This window comes from Panthera uncia (genome assembly GCF_023721935.1).
Source record: "Panthera uncia isolate 11264 chromosome A3 unlocalized genomic scaffold, Puncia_PCG_1.0 HiC_scaffold_12, whole genome shotgun sequence".
NCBI lineage: Eukaryota > Metazoa > Chordata > Mammalia > Carnivora > Felidae > Panthera > Panthera uncia.
The window spans coordinates 10,608,474-10,632,850 of NW_026057579.1; the positions used below are offsets into that span (position 1 = coordinate 10,608,474).

A 24,377-nucleotide genomic window follows, 5' to 3' on the forward strand; every position below is an offset into this window, starting at 1 on the left:
AAATAACACTAAAAAAAGGTATTTAAGGGAAACAAATTTTGTATATTAAAGTCTATTCATTTTGAATTGTAGAAGCTCCAGTATTTTGGATTTATATTTTAGGAAAATGAAAGACTTTAGAAATTATAGATTGGACTTTGAAAATAAACAAAGCACTCAAAAAAAAAAAAAGAAAAGGAAACAAAGCACAATATAAATAAAAGTAAATGACAACACGACATATTATGTTTCAAATTTTACATAAATTTCACTGAAGCAAATTCAAATTCCCTAAAGCAAATTTAAAAATTCTAATGTTTTGCTTACCTTGGTTTTCATTATTGTCTAGTTTTGAAATCAGTAAAGGCTTATGTTAATAAAAATAATTTTTTACTCATATTGGAAGCCTGTATTTTTTTTTTTTTTAATTTATTTTTGGGACAGAGAGAGACATAGCATGAACGGGGGAGGGGCAGAGAGAGAGGGAGACACAGAATCGGAAACAGGCTCCAGGCTCCGAGCCATCAGCCCAGAGCCTGACGCGGGGCTCGAACTCACGGACCGTGAGATCGTGACCTGGCTGAAGTCGGACGCTTAACCGACTGCGCCACCCAGGCGCCCCATGTATTTTTTTTTTTTAAGTTTATTATGTATTTTTGAGAGGAAAAGAAAGTACAAGCAGGGAGGAACAGAGAGAGAGGGAGAGAGAATCCCAAGCAGGCTCTGTGATGTCAGTGCAGAGCCAGATGCAGGGCTCCATTTCATGATGACCTGAGCCAAAATCAATAGTTGGACGCTTAACTGACTGAGCCACGCAGGCGCCCTGGAAGCCTGTATTTTTAATTGTCAATGGATAAGAATAAGGAATGTTTCCCACTCTCCAAGGTAAGCCTAGTTTTAAGCCTTGACCTGGAAATGTGAACCACAAATCTGGTGGAGTCATGGATTCTATCAAAGTTATTCCCGTATTCTGAGCATGAACGTATTAAAAATATTCTTGGCCATTAGGCAGGTGGATGGTTGTCCCCACAGTAGTAGAAATGGAAGCTGGTGACTAACTCCATTCCATCTGAAACAACCCACATGGCTTTGGGAATGACTGCATGGATGTCAGTATACTGGCTGAAATGACGGGAGAGTATCTGACTGTAATTCCCAGGAAAGATGAACTCCTTTGTTTCAGCTACTAATACAATTTTATTGTTAAGTGAAAAAGTAAATATTTAATACTATTATACAACAGTATAAGCTCTAGTATTTTATATGTGTGTTTATATTCATAAAAATAATGCTTCATTTTCTGGATGAAATGAAGAAGAACTGAGGCCCACCCAGAAGTTAACTAGTGTAGTGATTCTCAAGTTTTGCTGCATCTCAGAGTCAAAGGTGGTCACGCTCAGGCCACAGTGACCAATTACATCAGAACCTCTGCCGATGGGAAACTGTCAGCGCAGAGCCTGATGTGGGGCTTCAACTCACGAAATTGTGATGATGAAGAGTCACTTAACCGACTGAGCCACCCAGGCACCCCTTGTATTATCATTTTTAAAGCTCCCCAAGCTAAACTTGACAACAAATGAATTAGGTTATATTAGGGCAAAGGCTGATACAAGTTGTGCTATTGATTATCTTAACTTATGCAAATACAGGTTATGCTTTTGCTCTGTTCTTGTGTATACTGTTTCTAATAAAAGAGGCTGATCTCTTGCTCAGTGGTACTGAGAGAGAGGTTAGCTATAAAACTGGATCCCCAAGAATGTAACAGTGCTCTGTATTTAACCTGTAGCACTAGTCCTAACACACAGGTGCTTATCAGATGTATTCTTAGCACTTTATACAAATACAGATATCTAGAAACTACCCTAGACTAGCCGAATCAAAATCACTAGGGGTGGTACCTGAGCTTGTGAACTTTAAAAAAAGTTCATGATTTTTGATGCCCAATTTTGTCTGAAGATATCTAGAGGTGTGCTACATGGTATGTCCTTAGCTATATGTGGTGACATTATAGAGAAGCAGATTTTAGAAAAAAAACTTTAAAAATCACTTATAGCTACCCAGCAATGGAACAATCCATTTTAAGGCAGTGAGCTCTCTGTGGCTGGAGAAATAAAGGCAGAGGTTAGATTGCAAACTGCTGGGAATGTTGTCCAAGGGCTCCCAAATTTAGGAAGTACTTGGATAACCTGATAGTTAAGATTACTTCCAATTCTAAAGTTTCTTTAGCTAAAATTTGCAATCTTCACTTATAGTGGATATACACACTGTCATGAAAACTCATGATTTTCCCACAAGTATCATAATTATTTTGTTTCTGAAATTGGCTAGAATGAAGTAGTGTTAATGGAACATCGCCTGACATCAGTCGTATTGAGGGGAATGCTTTTCCTTCCTCCTATCTGCATGGAGGGAAGGGACTTTTTCTTGCGCCTTGGGAGAGAGAAGTATGGGAGCAAGCTCTGTGAACCGTCGTTCATTCCCTCTCCACAGAGAAGTGTCTTATCTGAGATGTGATTTTGGGAGAAGGAACTTAGCATGTGTGGCCCCGCCCCTGGTGGGTCCTCTCTCCTTGAAAGCTAAATGCTCTCAGAAGGCAAAGGTAGGCTCCATCCCCGGCAAGGCAGAGGTCTGTAGTTGTGTCCAGTCAGGGAGATATTTTAGGGAGCCTAATAGGAGAACAAGTCAACCTTGCTCTCTATCTCAACGTCACTTATAATAAAGCTGACATGTTAATCTCTCTCTGACTCCCATGTCTTACTTCTCACTTTGTTCCAAAGTGAAGAGAGGAATGAGGGAGTTACCTGTTGGTGTCCTTGAGCCCCATAGCATCACAACAGAGTCACAAATTGTGTTTGCCCATGTCTATAACACTTGCGTTCTGAAACAGCATTGTTATTTTTTTTTTTTTGAAATCAATGAACAACTATAAAGTACAAAGTGCTTCTAAAATCACAAAAAGAACAAAACATATAAAAAGGCCCTCTTTCTTTAACTGGCATAATTTGGGAATTCTAACTGCTCAATTGTTTATTTTTAGAAAACAGTAACATTTTCCAAGTTTCTACTTTATTGAGAATAATCTTAGTCATGATCTGCAGAAGTTGGTCCTGGGCAATTTGAAGAGAGGTCTTCTTTATCTGTAATTTATGTGAGGAAAATAAAAGATTAATACTAGTATAGTAAACTACTCTAGAAAATTAGTTCAACATAACATGTTTTGTAGCTGTGTTTGCTACTTACTGAGCTAAACTGGGAAAAGATACAACCATAACCAACAATTCTTTACTGCCAAGTGTAAAGTCCTTAAATTCAAGTTAACAGGGCCAACTTGGGGAGAATGTGTTAGAAGGGAAAGTGCTTGACCCTATAAGGTATCTGGCAAATTTTAAACCCATTTCTTTCCTTATAATAAAAAAAAAAAAAAATGGAGTGGATTTCAGTATTCTGAAACAATATTCTATCTACATAAAAGCTAATTCTAAAAATCTGAAATATCTTGCAAGTTAATGCAGCTGAAGAAAGAATCTTTAAAAATAAAGCATGAAAAAAAATTCATCCTCAAGTAACTAAAAAATTCTTCCTTTTGAAATAGAGAACTGAAAAATTCCCTTCTGCACATTTAGTTTCTGAAAAGGCCTCGATTATTTCTATATGTACCACTGCTTTAAGACATTGACCCCACACTGCCATTTGGATGGAATAAGAAATTTCCATTGTCTATGGGAGATGTGACTTACACACATGTACACACGCCACACACACACACACACAAAATCAAAGTTAAAAAATCAAAGAGCATTTGTATTCAATATTTTTAAAAAGTGCAAAGTATCCTCTTACCTTCATAGGCTGTTCCACACCAAATGCAATACAGATGTTCTTCTCTTAAATAACCAGTCAATATTTGTAATTTTTCCAGTACCTACATGTAGGACACAGGCACATTAATAGTTCAAATTGAACATAATCTTGGTATTCTGGTCTCTTGGATCCTGCCAAATTAGCCCAAGGCTATAAATCTTCTGCTACTCTCTTAACCATGTAGGATAGGTATCAAGGGAAGAATATATTAGAACATGTCCCAGTTTACCAGCCACCCTGATATTTTCACATGTTTGACAGACACAAAGAGACCACTTGTTAACATTTGGAAAATACATTTGGGCTGGCTCTTATTTTAATCAGGATCCTTTAAAAACCTCCCTCTACTTCAAAGAAACTACCTCCCCAGATGGAATGAGAGTGAACACTGCCTCCCTTTGTCATTAAAGTTCTCATCAATGGTCTCCCAGTTAAGTGGAACACTGCTTTTTCAAATTGCAAATGCTTCCTATAAAATTCTTATACACAAAAAAACACAGAAATGGGATTCCTTTCTTGAATAATTTCCACTTCCTTTGAGCTGTGTTTTTTTGCTTTGTTTATGGGTGCAGGAGAGGGGTATTCATTAGAATCACTTCCTGAGGTTTAACAGGCAACAAAGTAGAAATTAAGATAATTTATATTTGTGGCTCATCTGTCATCCAAACTGAAGCTGAGAGTGTACACCGAAGCTAAAGGAAGAAATTATATAACGGTTTGGGGTCAATAAAATAACCCTATGATATAGTAGTTCTCAACTAGAGGTGATTTTTCCCCTCGGGGAAATTTAGCAATGTCTGGAGATATTTTTGGTTGTCACAAGGGGGAAGTGCAACAGGCACCTGGTGGGTGGAGGCCAGGGATGCTGTTAGAACAGTGTGCCCCAACAAATAATTAGCCGGCTCAAAATGTGAATGGTACCAAGGCATACACTTAAGACACCCTGCTCGAGGAACTGGTACCGAAACATACACTCAAGTCTTCACTCTTATATTCATCTTCATCGTGTTCTTTTTCTTCCTCTTCCTCTTCCTCGGTTTCCTCTTCAAGCCCCAACCAGTACCATGATTCCCTAGGAACCTGAATATTCTGAAAATAAAGAATTATTCCCAATTAAACGCAGCTAACCAGAAGACTATCACAAGTACGTTCATATCGACATGGATTCTTTCTTTCAATGAAATATTTACTGATTGCTGCTTCAAGAGTAAAGCCCTGGGCTGTATGAACCATAGGGATGAAGACTCAGTTCAAGTATTGTCCCCCAGTGGCTGCCAGTCTATTAGGGAAATAAGCCATGGGTATACATATCTTAATGGGAATAAAATAACACACATAAGAGGGATGTAGGTGAGGGGATGGGCATGAAGGAGGGCACTTGTTGGGATGAGCACTGGGTGTCATATGTAAGAGATGAATCATTGGGTTCTACTCCTGAAGCCAAGACTACACTGTATGTTAATTAACTTGAATTAAAAAAAAAAAAAAATCTCATGAGATTTGGTTTTAGATCTCGCGAGATTTACTTGTAGAGCACACACACACACACACACACACACACACACACACACACAAAGTACACATCAGCTAGGAAAGTGTCATGACAGACGCAAAATCAAGTGCTATGGGAATACAGAAAAGTGAGAGATTGCTTCCAGAGATCTATTTACATACAAGGGAAATGTTTCAGAGACTTTAATTGAAGTCATTTTATTCTAATGGAAAGATCAAAATAAAAAAATTGAAAATGAAATAAAAATAAAACCAAAAACAGAATTTTAAAAACAGCCAAAATATATAGTAATCTACCATGACTTTGCTAGTTAGGGACACAAGAGGTACTGAAGATGGACTAAAAATAGGCTATTCATCAAATATTCTGGTGGACAGAATTTCCACACACACACTAGCTCTGAGTCTCCACTATCCAAATAAGCAGAGAACGATTAAATATAAAAATGTTATTTGAGCCTTATTGGGTGATTCAGACTACTCCGGTTCCTGCAGCGACCAGGTCATCGTCATGAGTGTCAACCATCAAAGATCAGCCCTGCATGTTAAATGAAAGCTTTAACAGGTAGCGGGCTAGATACCACAGGCCTGGAGTTTCTTTTCTTTCTTTTTTCCTAATTACATGGCAAATCACACTGGGCACCGAAAAACCTCTCCAAACGGAACACAGGTGAAAGGCTTGCCTTCTGAGTATCCAACTGCTGGCAGGCTCGCTGGCTTCTTCTAAGGTCCCCTTCCAGCTTCACTTCATCCTGCTTATGTTTCAATCGCAGTCTAATCGAAAGAAAACAATAGTCTACCGAGAGTCTGCCCTCCCTTTATCCATTTAAATGCCCAACTACCAGAAAACATCACAATAAACACGGGGTAAAACCCAAAATAGCTCAAATACCAAGTGTTACCGAAACTGCTCTGCGGCTTTTTCTTCGGCTTGGGTTTTCACGTGGATCTTTCTTCTATAGTTTTCTAGTTTTTCCTCTGCTTTCCGCTTCAGTAATGCCTCATGACCGATGCCACTTTTCCCTGTTCAAACAGCAAACTGCTTTAGAACCTGATGACTTCACACTTCATAACATGACCTCTAACCAGGTACAAATTACACACAATTCTGATTTGAGTACAATCACTCGAAATCATTCGACATGAAAACACTGGAGATTTTTTTTCCTAAACCCAAACACACAATTTGAGTTTTACAAAGATCATTAGTCTGATTTAATGAAATAGTCACACAATACAAAATTCCTTAAATTGGGAAAACAGTATCAACTATCATACTTCCATATAAATATAATAACCAAATAAAATATGTATTTTTCTCCTTAATTCATCCAAAATCTTAAGAAAAACATTGAATGGATAAGTCTGTCTCAGAATACTTTCAGTACATTCCTTTTTTTTTTTTTTAAATGTTTATTTATTTAGAGACATAGCACAAGCAGGGAAGAGAGGGAGAGAGAAAGAATCCTAGGCAGACCCTGCACTGTTAGTGGGAAGCCTGACACGGGGCTCAAACTCACAACCTGTGAGATCATGACCTGAGTTGAAATCAAGACTCAAACGCTAAACTGACTGAGCCACCAAGGCACCCCTTAGCACATTTCAATGGGCAAAAAATAGCTTTGCATTTTTAATGGTTATGATTTCCCCCCATATTTTTAGGATTTAAATTTTATTTTATACTCAAACTGTTACTTTTAGTTTAAAATATTGAGAAGTTTAACTAAGAAATATTTTACTGGGGGCTTCCTAGGATAAGAACTGTAACAGTGCTACCACAAAAAAACCCATTTAGTATGCAAGTTTATGTGCTAGATCTAAGCATAAGTTATTATTACTGGTAAATATGCTCAGAAATAATTATATACCTGTTTTGACGTTGAGAGGAATTGGTTCAACAATACCACCTCCTAAGAAAAGAGAACAAAACACACACATGACTTTAGAACTTCTTCAAACTACAGGTGAGCGTAGTACACAGCTTTGCAATGTTCTATACATATCCCTTCCAGTTTCGATGCCATTTGAAACTGAAATCTGAACATGAATACTCTACAATCAACCACCTCCCTTGCCTTCAAATATCTACTCCTCAGTAAGACTGACCCACAGCCTCCTATGCCATCTGAAGTTAGGGTTTTAGGAAGGGAAAACACTGATATATGTCCAAGAAAGTGGCAGCTTCCAGAGAAAGCAAAGCCTTGCTCGGTGAAGATCAAAGCAATTATAATAAGGAAGAAAAGAAAAATGGCTTACAGAATCTACTATGAATATATGGCCTCTACACCTTCCTAAATAGGGAGGTGAGAATGGAGCTTCTCCAACCACGCGCTCACTGGGGTACCTGGCACAGGTACAGAGCGAGCAGGGCGGTGTCCTGCCATCATCCTCAATGTTGCTTCACTGTCCTTTGGCTGTTGTACTTCTCAACCCTTCTCTTATCACCATTGTTAGCTGCTGCCTCCGTTGTAAGCCTCGTCCATCCCCGCTGTTGGTGCCTTGAAGGCGAAGTGGGGCTGGTAAGTAGCTCTTGATGACACACACTTGTCTAAAGTGGTGTAGGAAGACACCGTTCTCTATATGCTTGTTTCACCTAGTAGCTATGTTGCTTTACTTTCTGTGTAGATGGATAAGGAGTCCTCTCTGGCACTCATCAATAGAGCACCATTTGGTGGTTAGGAACACCTGCTTATGTCCAGATGGAACTTACCACTTTTGCCAAGGGCCTGACCACTTTTATATCCCATTTTTTGGAGCAAAGCAAACCCTTTGTTTTCACAGCCTAGTGCATTCTTCAATCCAATGTCACGTCTTTCTTGTTCTTCTTCTTTTAAACTCTTCTGTCTGTTTTTCAAATTAGCTTCCTGTTGCTTTTCTTCTTTTCGACGAGCTTCTCGGATTTGCCTCAGCATTGGCAATCCTGGTCTGATGTCTTGTCTGAAGAATAATGGAGAAGGTTATTTTAGACGAGGACATGCAGTTTTCTCGTAACTTTGCTACTTACTTACCTGACGCTACTTAATATTTCAGCACCACCACGATGACCACCTTTGTTTTCATTGATCTTAGAACATAATCAGTGACCTCTGAGAATGGCTATTTTAGTAAAAATAATGAAAGCTGGTGCCAGATTGTAGGAAGCTGAAGAAAATAGAGAGTTGAAGAAACAGTAATTTTAGACTAATTTTTCCAGGAGGTTGGAAATAATAAAGAGCAAAGCTGAATACGAGCTAGAAGAGACAGTAAGATGAAATAAAGCAAAAGTGTAAACTTGCTTGGAAGAGGAAAATAACAAGAATCAAGGGCAGAAGTCAAATGTTTAGCATTAAAAGGGAAGAAAAGGCTCCTGGTATTTTTGTACAGAAATGTAGGAGGTGTTTCCACAAAGCAACAAAACTGACTTTTCAACTCACATTTAAAATCAATGTCATCACTTACGAGTCTACATTAATGTCTTATATATATCACTACATGAGGTGTGCAAATTTACTTACTGGACATTAATGAAGGAATCAGACATATAGTCCTCTTCTTCCGCCATGTTCAACTTCATATGGCAAAAGTATCTACAAATCAAAGAGGATAAAGTAACAGCACCTTTTTTTGTTGTTGTTTGGTCGACAATGGAAATAAACCTTTCTCTGGAGCTCTACCACACATTCAAGTGCCTTCTGACATCTTTCTGTGGGAAGCTCTCCAACGACTCGTTCTCTTCCATTCCAAACCTCCATTAGCCCCTAATTTTTTCAAATAAATGTCGCTACAATCTCCCCATTCCTCACCTCGTATAGCCCTCTGCCAATTCTTCCTCTACAATATCCTTCAAAAGCTTTTTTCCTATAGTTGTGACCATTGCTTCAGTTCAGGCATTTCTTTCTCACCCGAACTATTACAACAGCTTCCTAATTAGTTTCATTGTGTGTGGCCTCTCCTCTTCCAGTGCATCCCCTACACCCTCTGCAGTGGTTTTTTTTTTTTTTTTTTTAAGTTTATTTGGGGCTCCTGGGTGGCTCAGTTGGTTACGCATCCAATTTTGGCTCAGGTCATGATCTCATGGTTCCTGAGTTCTCCTTCAGATCCTCTGTCTCCCTCTCTCTGCCCCTCCCCAACTTGCACTCTCTCTCTTTCTCTCTCAAAAATAAAATAAACATTAAAAAAAGTTTAAAGTTTATTTTTTTTTAGTAATCTTTACACCCAAAGTGGGGCTCAAACTCACAACCCTGAGATCAAGTGTTGCATGCTCTTCCTGCTGAGCCAGCCTCTCCAGAGTGGTTTTATAAAAAACATAAGTCAGGTCATTTAATCTATTTCAATCCCTCAATAAACTTTACTCTGCAGGCCCTGGAGGACTAGTCACTCTAACACTGTAGCAGGAGGGATCCTTCAAAATCTCACCCCTGACACTCCTTTAGGGTTCCATATTCAAGTCACATGGGCTTCTCATGTTCTCTGAATATACACAGACATTTCCTTCCTCCTTGGCCTAAGCTCCCCTCCTTCACGAAACCCATCCTAACCTTTCCAGGCCTCTCTCTACAGCACTCCATGTTCAAGCTGTCCACTTGGAACTTGGTATACTTAACATCTCACTTATATGGAGACATTTTTGAGGAGAGTTTCCATCCAAAATAGTTAAAATCATGTAATTATTTTCTCTTACAGGGATAAAATAGTTATCCAAAAAAGCACACCTCAAACTTTATTATGTATATGAATTGCTTCAGGATCTTCTTAAAATCCAGAGTCTGATTCTGAGCTAGAGCTTGAAGTTTTGTATTTCTAATAGGCTCCCAGATGATATCAATGCTTCTGGTCCAGAAGCCAGTTACAGAGGGCAGTCATTTGCTGCAGTACACACAGGCTGTTTTGGCCCACCCACCATCCTTTTCTTTGGGAACCCAACCCTCTGCCCTCCACTGGGTTCTAGTGGAGGGTGGCAAGCTCTGTCTTCTATACTTCCCTGGGCACAAGATGGCCAATTATAGTTCACTATGTCCCAGCAACAGAGGAGGTGATGATGACTTAACCAGGTCAGATAAGCATGTCTTATGGGGGAAAAGAGATCTCTTCACTGGGGTTTCTGAACAGAGAGTATGTGAAGATGGGCTCCAAAGGGCCATCTTCCTGGCCATATGAAGAGATCCCACTTGCAGAATGAAGCCAGATAGAAAAAATGGGCAAAGATAGGCCTGACACCTTGCTTAGCCACACCCCCACAGGACACAGCAGCGATAAAAATTAAGCCATGAATGAAAGTTCAGGTAAGCCATATTAAATGAGGGTTGGTAAATTTCATGCCAGCCACTGCGGTCATACAATTAACCCCAATTAATAGACCCACAGCATAAAGTGTGTTATAGAGGAACCCCTCCCCACCCTGCGCTAAAGTTAAATTTTAACTCAGTTGTAAAAAGCTACAGTTAACATAAAAATATGGCACGAAAGTAACTTAACACCTCTGACCACACGATAGCTAAGACCCAAACTGGGATTAGATACCCCCACTACGCTTAACCCTAAACTTAGATAGCTAACTAAACAAATCTGTCTGCCAGAGAACTAGCGACAGCTTAAAACTCAAATGACTTTGCAGTGCTTTATTTTATATCCCTCTAGAGGAGCCTGTTCTATAATCGATGAATCCCAATATACCTCACCACCCCTTGCTAATCCAGTCTGTATACCGCTATCTTCAGCAAACCCTAAAAAGGAAGAAAAGTAAGCACAAGTATCTTAACATAAAAAAGTTAGGTCAAGCTGTAACCTATGAGGTGGGAAGTAATGGGCTACATTTTCTATCCTAGAACACTTTTCCACGAAAAGTCCTTATGAAATTAAGAACCAAAGGAGGATTTAGTAGTAAATTGAGAAGAGAGAGCTCAATTGAATTGGGCCACGAAGCACGCACACACTACCTGTCACCCTCCTCAAGTGACAAAACCCAAAGACAATCTATTCAAACTATAAAAAACACAAGAGGAGACAAGTCGTAACAAGGTAAGCATACTGGAAAGTGTGCTTGGATAAAACGAGATGCAGCTTAAACAAAGCATCTGGCTTACACCCAGAAGATTTCATATCAAACTGGCCATCTTGAGCCAAAACTAGCCCAAATAACCATAAATTCAACTAACGTAAAACAATAAATCAAAACATTTAGTTAATTCTTAGAAGTATAGGACCATATAGCCCTAATTATTGTCGCAGTTCTTATCCAAACACCATGAAGCTATTTAGGAGCAACAGCCCTAATAATTGCCCACCGATTAACATCATCAATACTATTCTGTCTTGCAAACTCAAACTATGAACGAGTACAGAGCCAAACAATAATCCTAGCATGAGGTCTGCAAACACTCCTCCCCTTAATAGCCACCTGATGACTACTAGCCAGCCTTGCAAATCTAGCCCTACCCCCTACAATTAATCTAGTTGGAGAACTATCTGTAGTAATAGCCTCATTCTCATGATCCAATATTACTATTATCCTCGTAGGCACACACATTATTATTACAGCCCTATATTCCCTTTATATACTAATCACAACCCAACGGGGCAAATACACACACCATATCAGAAGCACTAAACCATCATTTACATGAGAAAATGCCCTAATAGCTCTCCACCTACTCCCGCTCCTACTTCTATCACTAAATTCCAAAATCTCCCGCTCCTACTTCTATCACTAAATTCCAAAATCGTTCTAGGTCCTATTTACTGTAAATATAGTTTAATAAAAACATTAGATTGTTAATCTAATAATAGAAGTTTGAATCTTCCTATTTACTGAAAAAGTATGCAAGAACTGCTAATTCATGTCTCCATGCATAAAAGCATGGCTTTTTCAACTTTTATAGGACAGAAGTAATCCATTGGTCTTAGGAATGGGGCGGGGGTGGGGGGTGCCTAAGGGGTTCCAGGTTCTTTTTAAAAACCCCCCTTTGTGGGTACGATACACTTCAGCATCATCCATTCGCATCAAGCATAAGGATAAACTTTGTAAAGCCACCATGACGGTGGCTTGGACCACCAGTGGAAGTGGACCACCGGCAGTGGAAGTGGTGAGAAGCGGTCGGATTCTGCGTATATTAAAAAATTTTTTTTAAGTTTGTTCATTTTCGAGAGAAAGAGACAGACAAAGAGAGAGCAGGGGAGGGGCAGAGAGAGAGGGAGACACAGAATCTGAAGCAGGCTCCAGGCTTTGAGCTGTCAGCACAGAGCCCGACATGGGGCTCGAACCCACGAACCACGAGATCATGACCTGAGCTGAAGTCGGACGTTTAACCAACTGAGCCACCCAGGCGCCCCTGAGCGTATTTTAAAGGTAGAGCTAAGGAGACTGGCTGATGGATGGGAGGCGGTGTGTGAAAGAGCGATGTCAACGATTATGTTAAGGCTTTTGGCCCGAAAACCTGGAAGAATGGAGTTACCAGTTGAGAGTGGTTAGACTGTAGTAGGTTTGGTTCGGGTGAAGTCTTTTGCTTGTTTTTTTTGACATAGAGCAGGCAGAGGCAGTGGCAACAAGAACGCTGCTTCAGACACACGGAGAATCCCATTATACATCCAAGTGGAGAGAAGGGCTAATTAGCTGGACATACAGTAGAAAGGTAACCAAAAAGCCTCAGTCCCCAAACCCCCCCTTAGGGACGGCTGATTTCTCCCTTCTCGTGTCCCGCCCAGCTGCAAGCGTCACAGGCAGGAATGTGGGTGATGGTGTGATAGGTCAGTCACGACCAGCGCACAGACCACCGCCCTTTACATTCTATCAGGTGTCCCCATCCCCTTACCTGGTAGCTCTACTCGCCCCGGGTCGGCTTGTGAGAGCGCGCGCTGCGCATGCGCCCACCCACCTGCACAGGACTTCTGAGCCTCAGCTCCCACCCGAGCTTCTTAGCGAGCAATCGATTGGAAACCTGCGGCGGGAGGAGCCAGGAGGATGTAGTTAGTGCGCTTGCGCAACACGAGCCTTCCGCGCACGCGCTCTCCTCTCGTTTCCTGCTGGCAGGCGTGCGGGAGGCGGGGCATCCGGGTCGTTTGGCAGCTGCTTCTGGCCCCGGAACTCAGCTGTTCAGCCCCTGCCAGACTAGCAGGTGAGGCCATCCCCGTTGCGGCCAAAGCACGCACGGTGACACGTACACACACCCCTGTCCCCCCGTATGTTTTCAGAGGACTGGGGAGGAAAATCGAATTCGTAGGGAACATTTTTCTTTCTCAGGCTCCGGGCTTGGTTCCGAGTCACCGCCTCCTGTAGTTGACAGCTCTCAGTGGCTCCGGAGAGGCCTGCGGCGGCCTCTTAACATTTCCCCCCAGGCCGGGCGCTGCGCTACGGCGGTCCTCGGAGTAGCCGGGCTAACCCAGACCCGCAGCGCGCGCAGCCTTTGTGGGCTGCATTTCCCCGACTGCCCGGGGTTGTCACTAAATCTTCGGCCACGGGGATCTGGCCTTCCCCATCCCGTCACCGTAGGAAGACTCTTGTTGGAGACTTCCAGTGTGAGATCTTTATTCTGGGAGTTTTGACGTCGTCCTGGGCCAGGGGAGGGTAAGGGTGCTGTGCACTGAGCCGTGGGCGAGAAAAGAGGAGGGTGGATTGTCAGGCCCAACCGGTGTATGATCTTGGTGCCGTGGTTTTCCCATTCGTGGAATGGGTTAATGACATATGTTTTGCTAGGCATATTTCTTTTGGAATAACGTCTTCTTTGCAATATTTTTTTTAAAAAGCTATCTCTATGCCCAACGTGGCGTTCAAACCCAGGACCCCGAGTTCAACAGTCGCATGCTGTACTGGCTGAGCCAGGCAGACGCCCTGTTATTTGCAGTAATGATTTAAATTTTCCTTTTTTCATTCTTCTTCACCAAGCATGACTCATTTATGTTTGTTTTTGTTTTACCCTTGTTCTTTAGAATTAGATTCTTGGGTTTTGCCTCAAAGAAGTAATGTAAATTTCCCGCAAATGAAATGAGAAGTAAAACCACACTTTTCAATTCTTAGTGGTTGCATTCACTAAGCTTTGACTTTTAACATTAAAAAAAAATCCTTACAAGTATTTCTTGATTTGTTAAGGTGTGACTTTTAAACTTCAGTAATGGAGCTGGCCCACAGTTTATTGCTAAATGAAGAAGCTTTGGCTCAAATCACTGAAGCAAAGAGACCAGTTTTTATCTTTGAATGGTTGAGATTTCTTGATAAAGTATTGGTCGCTGCCAACAAGGTATAGTATTGCTTTTTTTCCCAGCTGGGTTTACATAATGAAGAGTATTATATGTTCATGCTTTGTAAGGGAGCACGCATTATGTTTTGGAAAGGTTGTGGGTCACTTATGGAATTGAGAATATAACACAGTAATAGAAATTTTTGTCTGTTCTTTTTCTATTTTGTGGCAAAACCAGAATCTCATTTGAACCTAGCTCTTTGCCTACTTCATGTCTCTACCCGAACAACTGAATGTGACTGGAGAAAAATATGGTTATATGACTTTTAAATTCACTCATCTCCACCTTGCAAATGGTCCCTCCACGCTGTCTAGCAATCCCAATATCTTCACTTATCTCTCTGAGGAGTTATAATGGGGTGGCTTTTTTTCTGTTTTCTTCTTCCTACGTAGTCTGTTTTAGCCTTCTTGCTTTTCATTATGTGTTTTGTTTTCTGTCTTTAAAATTAGATACTTTCCTCAAATATCTGATAATGTTTGGCTGTCTGCTCAAATTTAAGAATGAGTAGTACGTTTCCTGGGCAGGGTGAAGTTTGTTAACTGTGCTTCACTGTAGGCCAGTCCTGTGGTTTGAAGAACCCCTGGCATTGGCATCATAGATTTCCCTTGGCTAGTCATTCCCAGGAAGAGACTTTTCTACTCTAGTGTCCTAGGGCATATCACTAGCTGCCTAGATTCTAGGAATTTGGGGAGAAGGCTCCAGGCTTCAACATCCAGTATGAAAACTTCCGTTTAATCCCCTGTTTTCAGTACAGTTTTTCCAGCCCACAGCTGTGCTGGAGCTTCCTAAGTCCCGAATGGAGGAGAGAGGTATGAGAGTCTTACAACTTCTAGACTCTCAACCATTTCCTCCAGTTCCAGGCATAATTCACTCCCTCCTCCATAAGCACCTGGAGCTTCAAACAACAACAGCAAAACAGACATGAGCTTCATGGGATTCTGTGTTGTAAGTTGCGTCTCTTCTCAGCTTTGCCCATTGGGGGTACCTGGCTTCTGTATATTCTGTTGATTTTTTTCCTGTTTTCTTTGCTCTTGTGGATTTGTGCATGTGTGTGTGTGTGTATTTGTGTGTGTGTGTGTGTGGTTGCCCTTTAATATAGTTTTACTAGTATTTCTGGAAAGACAAAGTTAATGCATGGATTCACTTATGGCCCTTAGCTAGAAGTCTCTATTTTCTCTTAAACCCCTTCCAACTGAGTATTTGCTGCATCCATTTCACTGAAATGGCTCTTGTCCAGTCATCAGTGATCTCACATTGTTCCAGCCAATGGTCAGTATTCCATCTTAGTTGACCATCAGCAGCTTTTTTTTTTTTTTTTTTTTTACATTTTTTATTTATTTTTGGGACAGAGAGAGACAGAGCATGAACGGGGGAGGGGCAGAGAGAGAGGGAGACACAGAATCGGAAACAGGCTCCAGGCTCCGAGCCATCAGCCCAGAGCCTGACGCGGGGCTCGAACTCACGGACCGCGAGATCGTGACCTGGCTGAAGTCGGACGCTTAACCGACTGCGCCACCCAGGCGCCCCAACCATCAGCAGCTTTTGACATAGTTGATCTTCTCTCTTGAAACACTTAATAGGTATTTTATTTTGTTGTGAAGAGTATATACAAATATTTATTCCCGCAATGATATCATCTAATTTCATGATTTTTGCTACCATCTATACAGTAATGACTTGCAGATCTCCAACTACCTCTTTCTCTTTTAAATAGCATCCCAAAATTAACATATACGAAGTTAAATTCTTGATTTCTCCGTTCCAAACCTGTCCTTTCCTCAGTGGTCACCATCTCAGGAAACAACCATTTCTTCCTTCCAGTTGCTCAGGTCATAAACCTTAGAGTCATTCTTCTTTCTTTTGGAAATTTCGCATCATATTTATCAGCAAATCCTAAGGGTTTTATCCACTAAACGTGTCCAGAATTGAATTATTTGTTATCATTTCCATTGTTCCCACCCTCCTCTCTCATCTGGATCATTGCAACACCTTCTTAAATGCTCACTATGCTTCTGACCATGGACCTTGTGGAGTATTTTTCACTCAGTAGTCAGAATGTGCCTGTTAAAACATTTTGATCATGTACCTCTTATGCTTCAGATTCTCAGGATGAAATAGAAAATTCTTACAATGGTGTATAAGGGGCTATACAATCTGGTCCTTTCTATTCTTCTGACTTCATCTCTCATTACTTCCTCTCTCTGACTCTCTGCCAGCCAGACTGGCCTTCTTGCTGTCCTCGCCCAAGCAAGTTCCCACCTCAAGGCCTTTGCCCTTGTTTCTCCTGCTTGGAATATTTTTCTCTCAATATCTGCATAGCTCACACCTTCGCTTCTTTTTAGAGAGGCCTTTTCTTACTAATCTGAACAAAACAGTAAGAACTCACACTATTCATTTGTTTATTCGGTAAACTTTGCCTCTCCCCACTAGAATATAAACTCACAAGGGCAGAGACTTTGTTGTGTTCACTGTTTCATCCCAGTGCCTAGAATAGTGCTTGGCATATAATAAGTGCACAATAAGCATTTCTTGAATGAATGAATGAACTCTCAGTATTGACTATGAGCCTATTTGAATATCTTTTTTTACTGCCTAGGGCTCCTAGAGTTTCTTTTGGTTTCCTTCACGGACCTGTGTCTTATGAACTGCTGACTTGGCTTTTACAGGGCAGCCTAGCTAGGTTCTAAGATGTCAGTTGTCCACGTACCCAATATTTTACATCCTTTGACTGTTGGTTTCTTAGTAAGTTGGTGTGGAAACTTTTTCATCTAGAGCAGTCACTTGTATTAGCAGCTAAATTTTTGGTATTGGAGGGGAACGAAGGATAACATTTAGGAAAGAATGGTTCATTTATTCTTTTTAAGACTTTATTTTTAAGTAATGTCTATACCCAGTGTGGGGCTTGAACTTACAACCCCAAGATCAAGGGTTGCATGCCCGACGGACTAAGCCAGCCAGGTGCCCCAAGAATGGTTCATTTCTTACCAAACTTTTCCTTATCTTGAACATTTTCATTTATGGTTTTATGCCTAATGTAATATAGATTTTAACTTTTGAGTATTTTTTATTTTGATTGAAAGGTAATGAAAGCACACATAAGAAAAAAGCTGATAATGTTCTTTATTTTTTATAACAGACTGACGTAAAGGAAAAACAGAAAAAACTTGTTGAACAATTAACTGGATTAATAAGTAGTTCACCTGGACCACCTACACGAAAATTGTTAGCTAAAAATCTGGCAGCCCTTTATAGCATTGGGGATACTTTTACTGTTTTTCAAACACTTGATAAATGTAATGATATTATCAGAAATAAAGATGACACTGCAGCCTACTTACCAACAAAACTGTAAGTACTTAATTTGACGTTTTGGTTTTTTTAGAGTAACTTATCTTAATAAGGGACTACTGATCATAAAGACCCCAAGGTCAATGGAACTTGAGGCATGCTGCTTGACAATGAAAGTTCTAAGTAGGTCTGGGGAAGGGTTTCTTTTTCAATATGTGTTTCATCGCCCCTGGGACTTTTCAGTAAACTACAGAGAATTGGTGTGGTGTCCGCAATTTGCACAGAGATCTCTTGGTAAATTTGGATGGAGAGAATATTCTTGACTGAGATAGAAAAGTCAAGAATTTCTAAGTGATGGGATTAAGGCAGGAATGGGCAAACTAGCCCACAGGCCGAATCCAGCCTGCTGCCTATTTTGTAAATAAAGTTTTATTGGAATACAGACATATTCATTCGGGTGGTAGCTGCTCTCATGTTATAATGGCAGAATTGAATAGCTGAGACAGAGACCATTTTGCCTGCAAATATGATGACCTCTAAATTAAGGGCTCACCCAACTCGTGGCTCGAACTTGTGGTTTGGGTCAAAGACAGACATTTTCAGAGCAAGCCTTAAGAATAATGGCAATGGGGTACGTCCTATGAAAGGGTCAAATAAGAAAATCAGCAGTTAGAGTACAGTGAGGAGTGTTGTCCAGGGTGGGGTGGGGAGGGGAAATGACACCTAAATAAGCTTAGCTGTGGTGTGAGCGGAGAGCAGTGTCAGGAAGGCTTCTCAACAAAGCATCAGCCAAAGAAGATCAACAACAGGGAAGGACACATGGAAATAGTCAAGTAAGTGGTTAGATGGGAAGAAGGGAAGGTGGATGTGATAGGCCAGGGATTGACAGACTTCATGAAAAAGAGCCAGGTAATAACTATTTTTGGCTTATAGGACCATATATACATTTCTGTTGCAACTACTCGCCTCTGCCCAAGACTGTATGTAAATAAATGAACATAGCTGTGTTCCATTGAAACTTTATTTACAAAACCAGGTGGCAGGCTGGATAATGGGTCAGATTCGGCCTGCAGGCAGTAGTTTGCCAACCTGTTTTCTAGGCAAAGGAAACTTCTCATTGGAAACAGAAGTAGGTTCTTTATACTTTACAGAGCTTTTCAGAAAGATGCAAAGTAGAGGAGGGAACAAGTCATGAGGGGAAGATGAGAAGTTCAGTTCTGGGTGTGCTGACTTGCAGGACAGGAGGCAATATCCAAGGGACAGTGTGTATAGTCGGTAGTTGGAAGTCGTGGTCTGGATATCAGAGCCCTGAGTTGAGAACGTAGCTTTTGGCAAGTAGAACTCTTTGGTATGGATAGTTACCTAGAAAGAGTTACTGTTTGAGAACACAGACTGGCCAGAGATACATCTCTAGAACACCATGCAAGGGGCCTGGGCCAGTTTAATAGCTTACAGAGGAAACAGGGACATTATTCTGAACCTGGACACTGATTTTTAAGTCTGTTTTCAACTGCATAGGTATGTTGTGATTAGATTCTGTGTTGTTTAGGATAGATGTAGATCTCAAAAGTTTTGGAAGAGATTAGAGAGCACCAGTGCTTTCCAGTTTAATTTGGAATTTGAAACTAAACTTTGATGGTTTAGTTCTCCACCACTTAGCAAATCCACACATGGTTTTCTAGTTCTGCTTAAGTAGAATTTATTACATATTGCATATTATTCATATGTATTTCCAGTGGATTCATGGATTCTGTGTAGGAATTCCCTGAATATTCTGGCATGTGACCTCAGTCATTTTTAGTTTTGTTATCAGCCTGGAGAGTATTGAAAAATGCACGGGATTTAGAGTCAAACAGATGAAGGTTGATTCCATGATTCTGTTATTTATTACATATATGATAGTGAAGTGAGCATATTTAATGTTTCTGCCTCAGTAACTTGCTCAGGACCCATAGCTATTAGGTGGCGGGTCCTAGGATTTAGACATAGATCTGCCAGACTTCAAAGCTTATGCTTGTCACATAAATGGTCAAGTCACAACACAGTAAATAACATAATTTTGTGAAAATGAATAGTTGACATGGAGTGTTATATATAATGAGAGAAGAGAAGGAATCGTTGTGGATTGACATAATTTGGGAAGTTTTCATGAAAGGAAAACTTCGTTTTTTTTCCCAAAGGATGGGTAGGATTTCTTACATAAATATATTTCTTCTGTTGTATTCCTAACAGTACAGTTCGATTAATGGTAGTATTTGTTGTGATCGTAATGAATAGGTAGGTAAACAAGGTGTTTTTGAAAGCTGAAAATTAAGTATTTGTAGCCAAAAGTGTCCTGCACAAATACAAATTGATTTCTGAAAATGAGAAAGGTATCATGAAAATTGTTTTATTAACCTGAACAGTGACCAGTGAAAGCATCACTTCTTACAGGGCTGCAGTGGCTTGTGTTGGAGCATTTTATGAAAAAATGGGGAGAATGTTAGGAAGTGCATTTCCAGAAACAGTGAATAATCTTTTGAAATCTCTGAAAAGTGCAGAGGTAAGTTTTACAACGAATATTATTTAAATGTTTTGCTTTTGGCAGGAGTTAGATGTCAGTTAAAAATATGTTTGCCTTTTTTTCCTGTCACTGTGGTACTCCTAGTACTTAGCAAGAAGGTAATTTAAGATTATTACTTGCAAAAAAATACATCGCTTGCCCCTTCTTTAATGTATATTACCTTATATTTCAGTGCGAAGGAAAAGAATGCTTTTCCTTGGCACCTGGGCAAAAATAGGTTTACTTATTATTTTTTATTTAGCCCTATGGATATTTTTGCATTGCCATTTTATTTGTCATAATTAATGTATTAGGCTCCAAGAGTTGCCCAGGGTAATGAATGACCATGGGGACTTAAAACAACAGAAATTTGTTGTCTCACAGTTCTGGAAGCTAAGATCCCAAATCAATGTGTTTGGCAAGGCCATGCTTCTTCTGAAGACTTGTGAAGAATCCTTGCTTGCTTTCTTCCAGTGGTTGCTGGCAGTCCCTTGTTGTTCCTTGGTATTCCTTGATTTATAGACACATTTCTAATTTCTACTTCTGTTGTCACATAGTGTTCTCCCTCCGTACCTGTGTTCTGCATCCGAATTCTTCTTTTCTTATGAGGATGCCAATTATTGGAGTAGGGCCACTTCAATAGAGTATGACCTTGTTTTTATTTCATCCGCAAAGTCCTTATTTCCACATCAAGTCGTCTGCACAGGTAATGGGGCTTAACACTTGAACTAATCTTTTCGGAGGACACTATTCAACCCACAGCAGCTGCTATTTAGTAAAAATAGTTCTATTTTGTGATGTCAATTTCGTGTTACTTCTGAAAGTTCCTTATCAACTTGGTGTTGACTAAAACTGGACCAAGCCCTGGACTCTCACAGTCTAATTCCTTCATCTCGGAAAAGTAAAGGTTTCTTGGACAACCCTTCTTCTGGGAATCATTTGTCCATTCATTTATTAAACAATGATTGAGGACATACTGTCAGGTAGTAAGCACATAAAGATGAACAAGATGTGGTCCCTGACGTCATCAAGTCTAGTGGAAGAGATCTGTGTTTGAATAAGTGTAAGAGTATGAAAACAGGAACAACAAAAAGGTGAAGGTTTAGCATATGTCTGTGACACATTTTTTAAATGTGTTGGATGGTTCTTCTCTTAGAATGCCTATATTACTTAACTACTGTTTTGCTTAACCATTCACATTCTGAGGTTTTGGATCCTTGAGATACACTTATAGTGAAGTTTTTGAATTTGTTTTCATGTTCTCATTAAGCTGCACTTCAACATATTGTGGAAACATTAGAATATGTTTTCTAGTTGTAACCTAATTTCTCAGAAAGGTATTACTTAATTGAAATTAATAACTACTCTTACCTTTCAGATACTTTCTAGGATACTTTATTTTATTTTGCTTTTCATTACTTACTGTTTACAATTTAAAGGTAAGACTATGAGACCAGGAAGCCCAGAAAACTGTTGTGTTTTGGTATGTTCTTGTTTAAACATGGAATTTGTTTTGCAACAAAGTTTTCAGTTTGATTTATGTTCACTTCTAGTCTCAAGGGCGAAGTGAAATCCTAATGAGTCTACAGAAAGTTCTGAACGGACTGGGAGGTGCGGCAGCTTCCTCTCATCGTGATATTTACAAGAATGCCAGATCCCTCTTGACTGACCGGTCAATGGCTGTTCGGTGTGCAGTTGCCAAGGTTAGTGCTTGGCCACTTTATAATGCTGTTCCTTCTCCTGCTTGCTCTTTTTTTTTTTTTTTTAAGTTTTAAAATATGATAGTATGCTTATTGTCCCCATGGGTTAGTTTCATTTTATAAAATTATGTATAAATGGAATCATGTGGTATGTGCTCTCTCTCTCTCTCTCTCTCTCTTTTTTTTGGGGGAGGGGTCTGCCTTCTTTCACTCAATGTAATCATTTTAAGATTCATCTATATTGTTACACATGTGTCAATAGTTCATTTTCTTTTCATTGCTGAGTAGTATTTCATTGTGTGGATGTACTACAGTTGGTTTATTCCTTTACCGGTTAGGGACATTTGAGTTGCTTCCAGTGTAGACTATTACAAAAAAAGCTATGAACATCTGTGTACAAATTTTTGTGTGGACATATGCATTCATTTTACCTGGGTAAATACCCAGGAGTAGAATAACTGGATCCTATGATAGATTTGTGTTTCATTTTTTAAAAAATTGCCAAACGATTTTCCAAAGTAATCATACCATTTTACATTTCCACCAGCAATGTATGAGATTTCTAATTCCTCCACATCCTTACCAACATTTGGTTAGTCATGCTTGTTCATTTTAGCCATTCTTGTATATATGTACACACATCTCATTGTGGCTTTAATTTCTATTTCCCTAATGACTAATGATGAGCATATTTTTTTATCATTTATTTATTTATTTATTTATTTTTACATGAAATTTATTGTCAAATTGGTTTCCATACAACACCCAGTGCTCATCCCAACAAGTGCCCTCCTCAACGCCCATCACCCACTTTCCCCTCTCTCCCACCCCCCCTCAACCCTCAGTTTATTCTCAGTTTTCAAGAGTCTCTTACGGTTTGGCTCCCTCCTCTCTAACTTTTTTTTTTCCTTCCCCTCCGCCATGGTCTTCTGTTAAGTTTCTCAGGATCCACATAAGAGTGAAAACATATGGTATCTGTCTTTCTCTGTATGACTTATTTCACTTAGCATAACACTCTCCAGTTCCATCCACGTTGCTACAAAAGGCCATATTTCATTCTTTCTCATTGCCAAGTAGCATTCCATTGTGTATGTAAACCACAATTTCTTTATCCATTCATCAGTTGATGGACATTTAGGCTCTTTCCATAATTTGGCTATTGTTGAGAGTGCTGCTATAAACATTGGAGTACAAGTGCCCCTATGCATCAGCACTCTTGCATCCCTTGGGTAAATTTCCTTTCCCCCTGAGATCAGGAACACGACAGGGATGGCCACTCTCACTGCTGTTGTTTAACATAGTGTTGGAAGTTCTAGCATCAGCAATCAGACAACAAGAGAAAAACAAAGGCATCAAAATTGGCAAAGATGAAGTCAAGCTTTCACTTTTTGCAGATGACATGATACCATACATGGAAGACCTGATAGACTTCACCAAAAGTCTGCTAGAACTGATACGTGAATTCAGCAAAGTTGCAGGATACAAAATCAATGTACAAAAATCAGTTGCATTCTTATACACTAATAATGAAGCAACAGAAAGACAAATAAAGAAACTGATCCCATTCACAATTTCACCAAGAATCATAAAATACCTAGGAATAAACCTAACCAAAGATGTAAAAGATCTGTATGCTGAAAACTATAGAAAGCTTATGAAGGAAATTGAAGAAGATACAAAGAAATGGAAAAGCAATCCGTGCTCATGGATTGGAAGAAATATTGTTAAAATATCAATACTACCCAAAGCAATCTACACATTCAGTGCAATCCCAATCAAAATTGCACCAGCATTCTTCTCAAAGCTAGATCAAGCAATCCTAAAATTTGTATGGAACCACAAAAGACCCCGAATAGCCAAAGTAATATTGAAGAAGAAAACCAAAGTGGGAGGCATCACAATCCCAGACTTTAGCCTCTACTACAAAGCTGTAATCATCAAGACAGCATGGTATTGGCACAAAAACAGACACATATTTTGATGTGCTTATTGCCATCCATACCTTCTTTGGTGAAGAATCTCTTCAAATCCTTTGCCCATTGTTTTATGGAGTTTTCTTATTATTGAGTTTTGATAGTACTTTATCGTTTTTTTATGTATTCCTTTATCAGATACATGATTTGTAAATATTTTTTTCTCAGCTGTGGACTGTCTTTTCAGTCTCTAAATAGTGCTTTTCTAAGAAGAGAAGTTTTGAATTTCGTCCAAGTCCAATTTACCAATTTTTCTTATATAGACCATACTGCTGGTTTTGTATCTTAAGAAAATTTCCTAACTGAAAGTTT

The 24,377-nt window shown here is 39.8% G+C and overlaps 2 protein-coding genes across 4 annotated transcripts in view; one reads left to right on the forward strand and one right to left on the reverse strand.

Moving 5' to 3' along the window:
* Positions 1-388: 388 nt before the first annotated feature.
* GPATCH11 (G-patch domain containing 11) lies at positions 389-13,278 on the reverse strand. Of its 2 annotated transcripts, none has more exons than XM_049651898.1 (9): positions 13,203-13,278; positions 8,847-8,918; positions 8,063-8,289; positions 7,221-7,262; positions 6,255-6,375; positions 6,036-6,126; positions 4,813-4,929; positions 3,820-3,901; positions 389-3,116 (listed from the first exon to the last, which is right to left on the reverse strand). In XM_049651898.1, the coding sequence occupies exons 2-9, from the start codon at positions 8,903-8,905 to the stop codon at positions 3,061-3,063; spliced, it is 795 nt and encodes a 264-aa protein (XP_049507855.1). In that variant the 5' UTR covers positions 8,906-8,918; positions 13,203-13,278; the 3' UTR covers positions 389-3,060. The 2 variants fall into 2 exon arrangements, with proteins under 2 accessions (XP_049507855.1, XP_049507853.1); XM_049651896.1 differs by having other exon boundaries at positions 13,140-13,278.
* Positions 13,279-13,357: 79 nt separating this feature from the next.
* HEATR5B (HEAT repeat containing 5B) overlaps positions 13,358-24,377 on the forward strand; it is a 98,684-nt gene continuing 87,664 nt past the window's right edge. The window contains exons 1-5 of one of the 2 annotated variants that reach the window (XM_049651880.1): positions 13,358-13,442; positions 14,414-14,561; positions 17,699-17,910; positions 20,284-20,392; positions 21,946-22,095. In XM_049651880.1, coding sequence (XP_049507837.1) covers positions 14,436-14,561; positions 17,699-17,910; positions 20,284-20,392; positions 21,946-22,095 — 597 coding nt within the window. In that variant the 5' untranslated portion in view covers positions 13,358-13,442; positions 14,414-14,435. The other variant, XM_049651881.1, reaches the window with a different exon arrangement.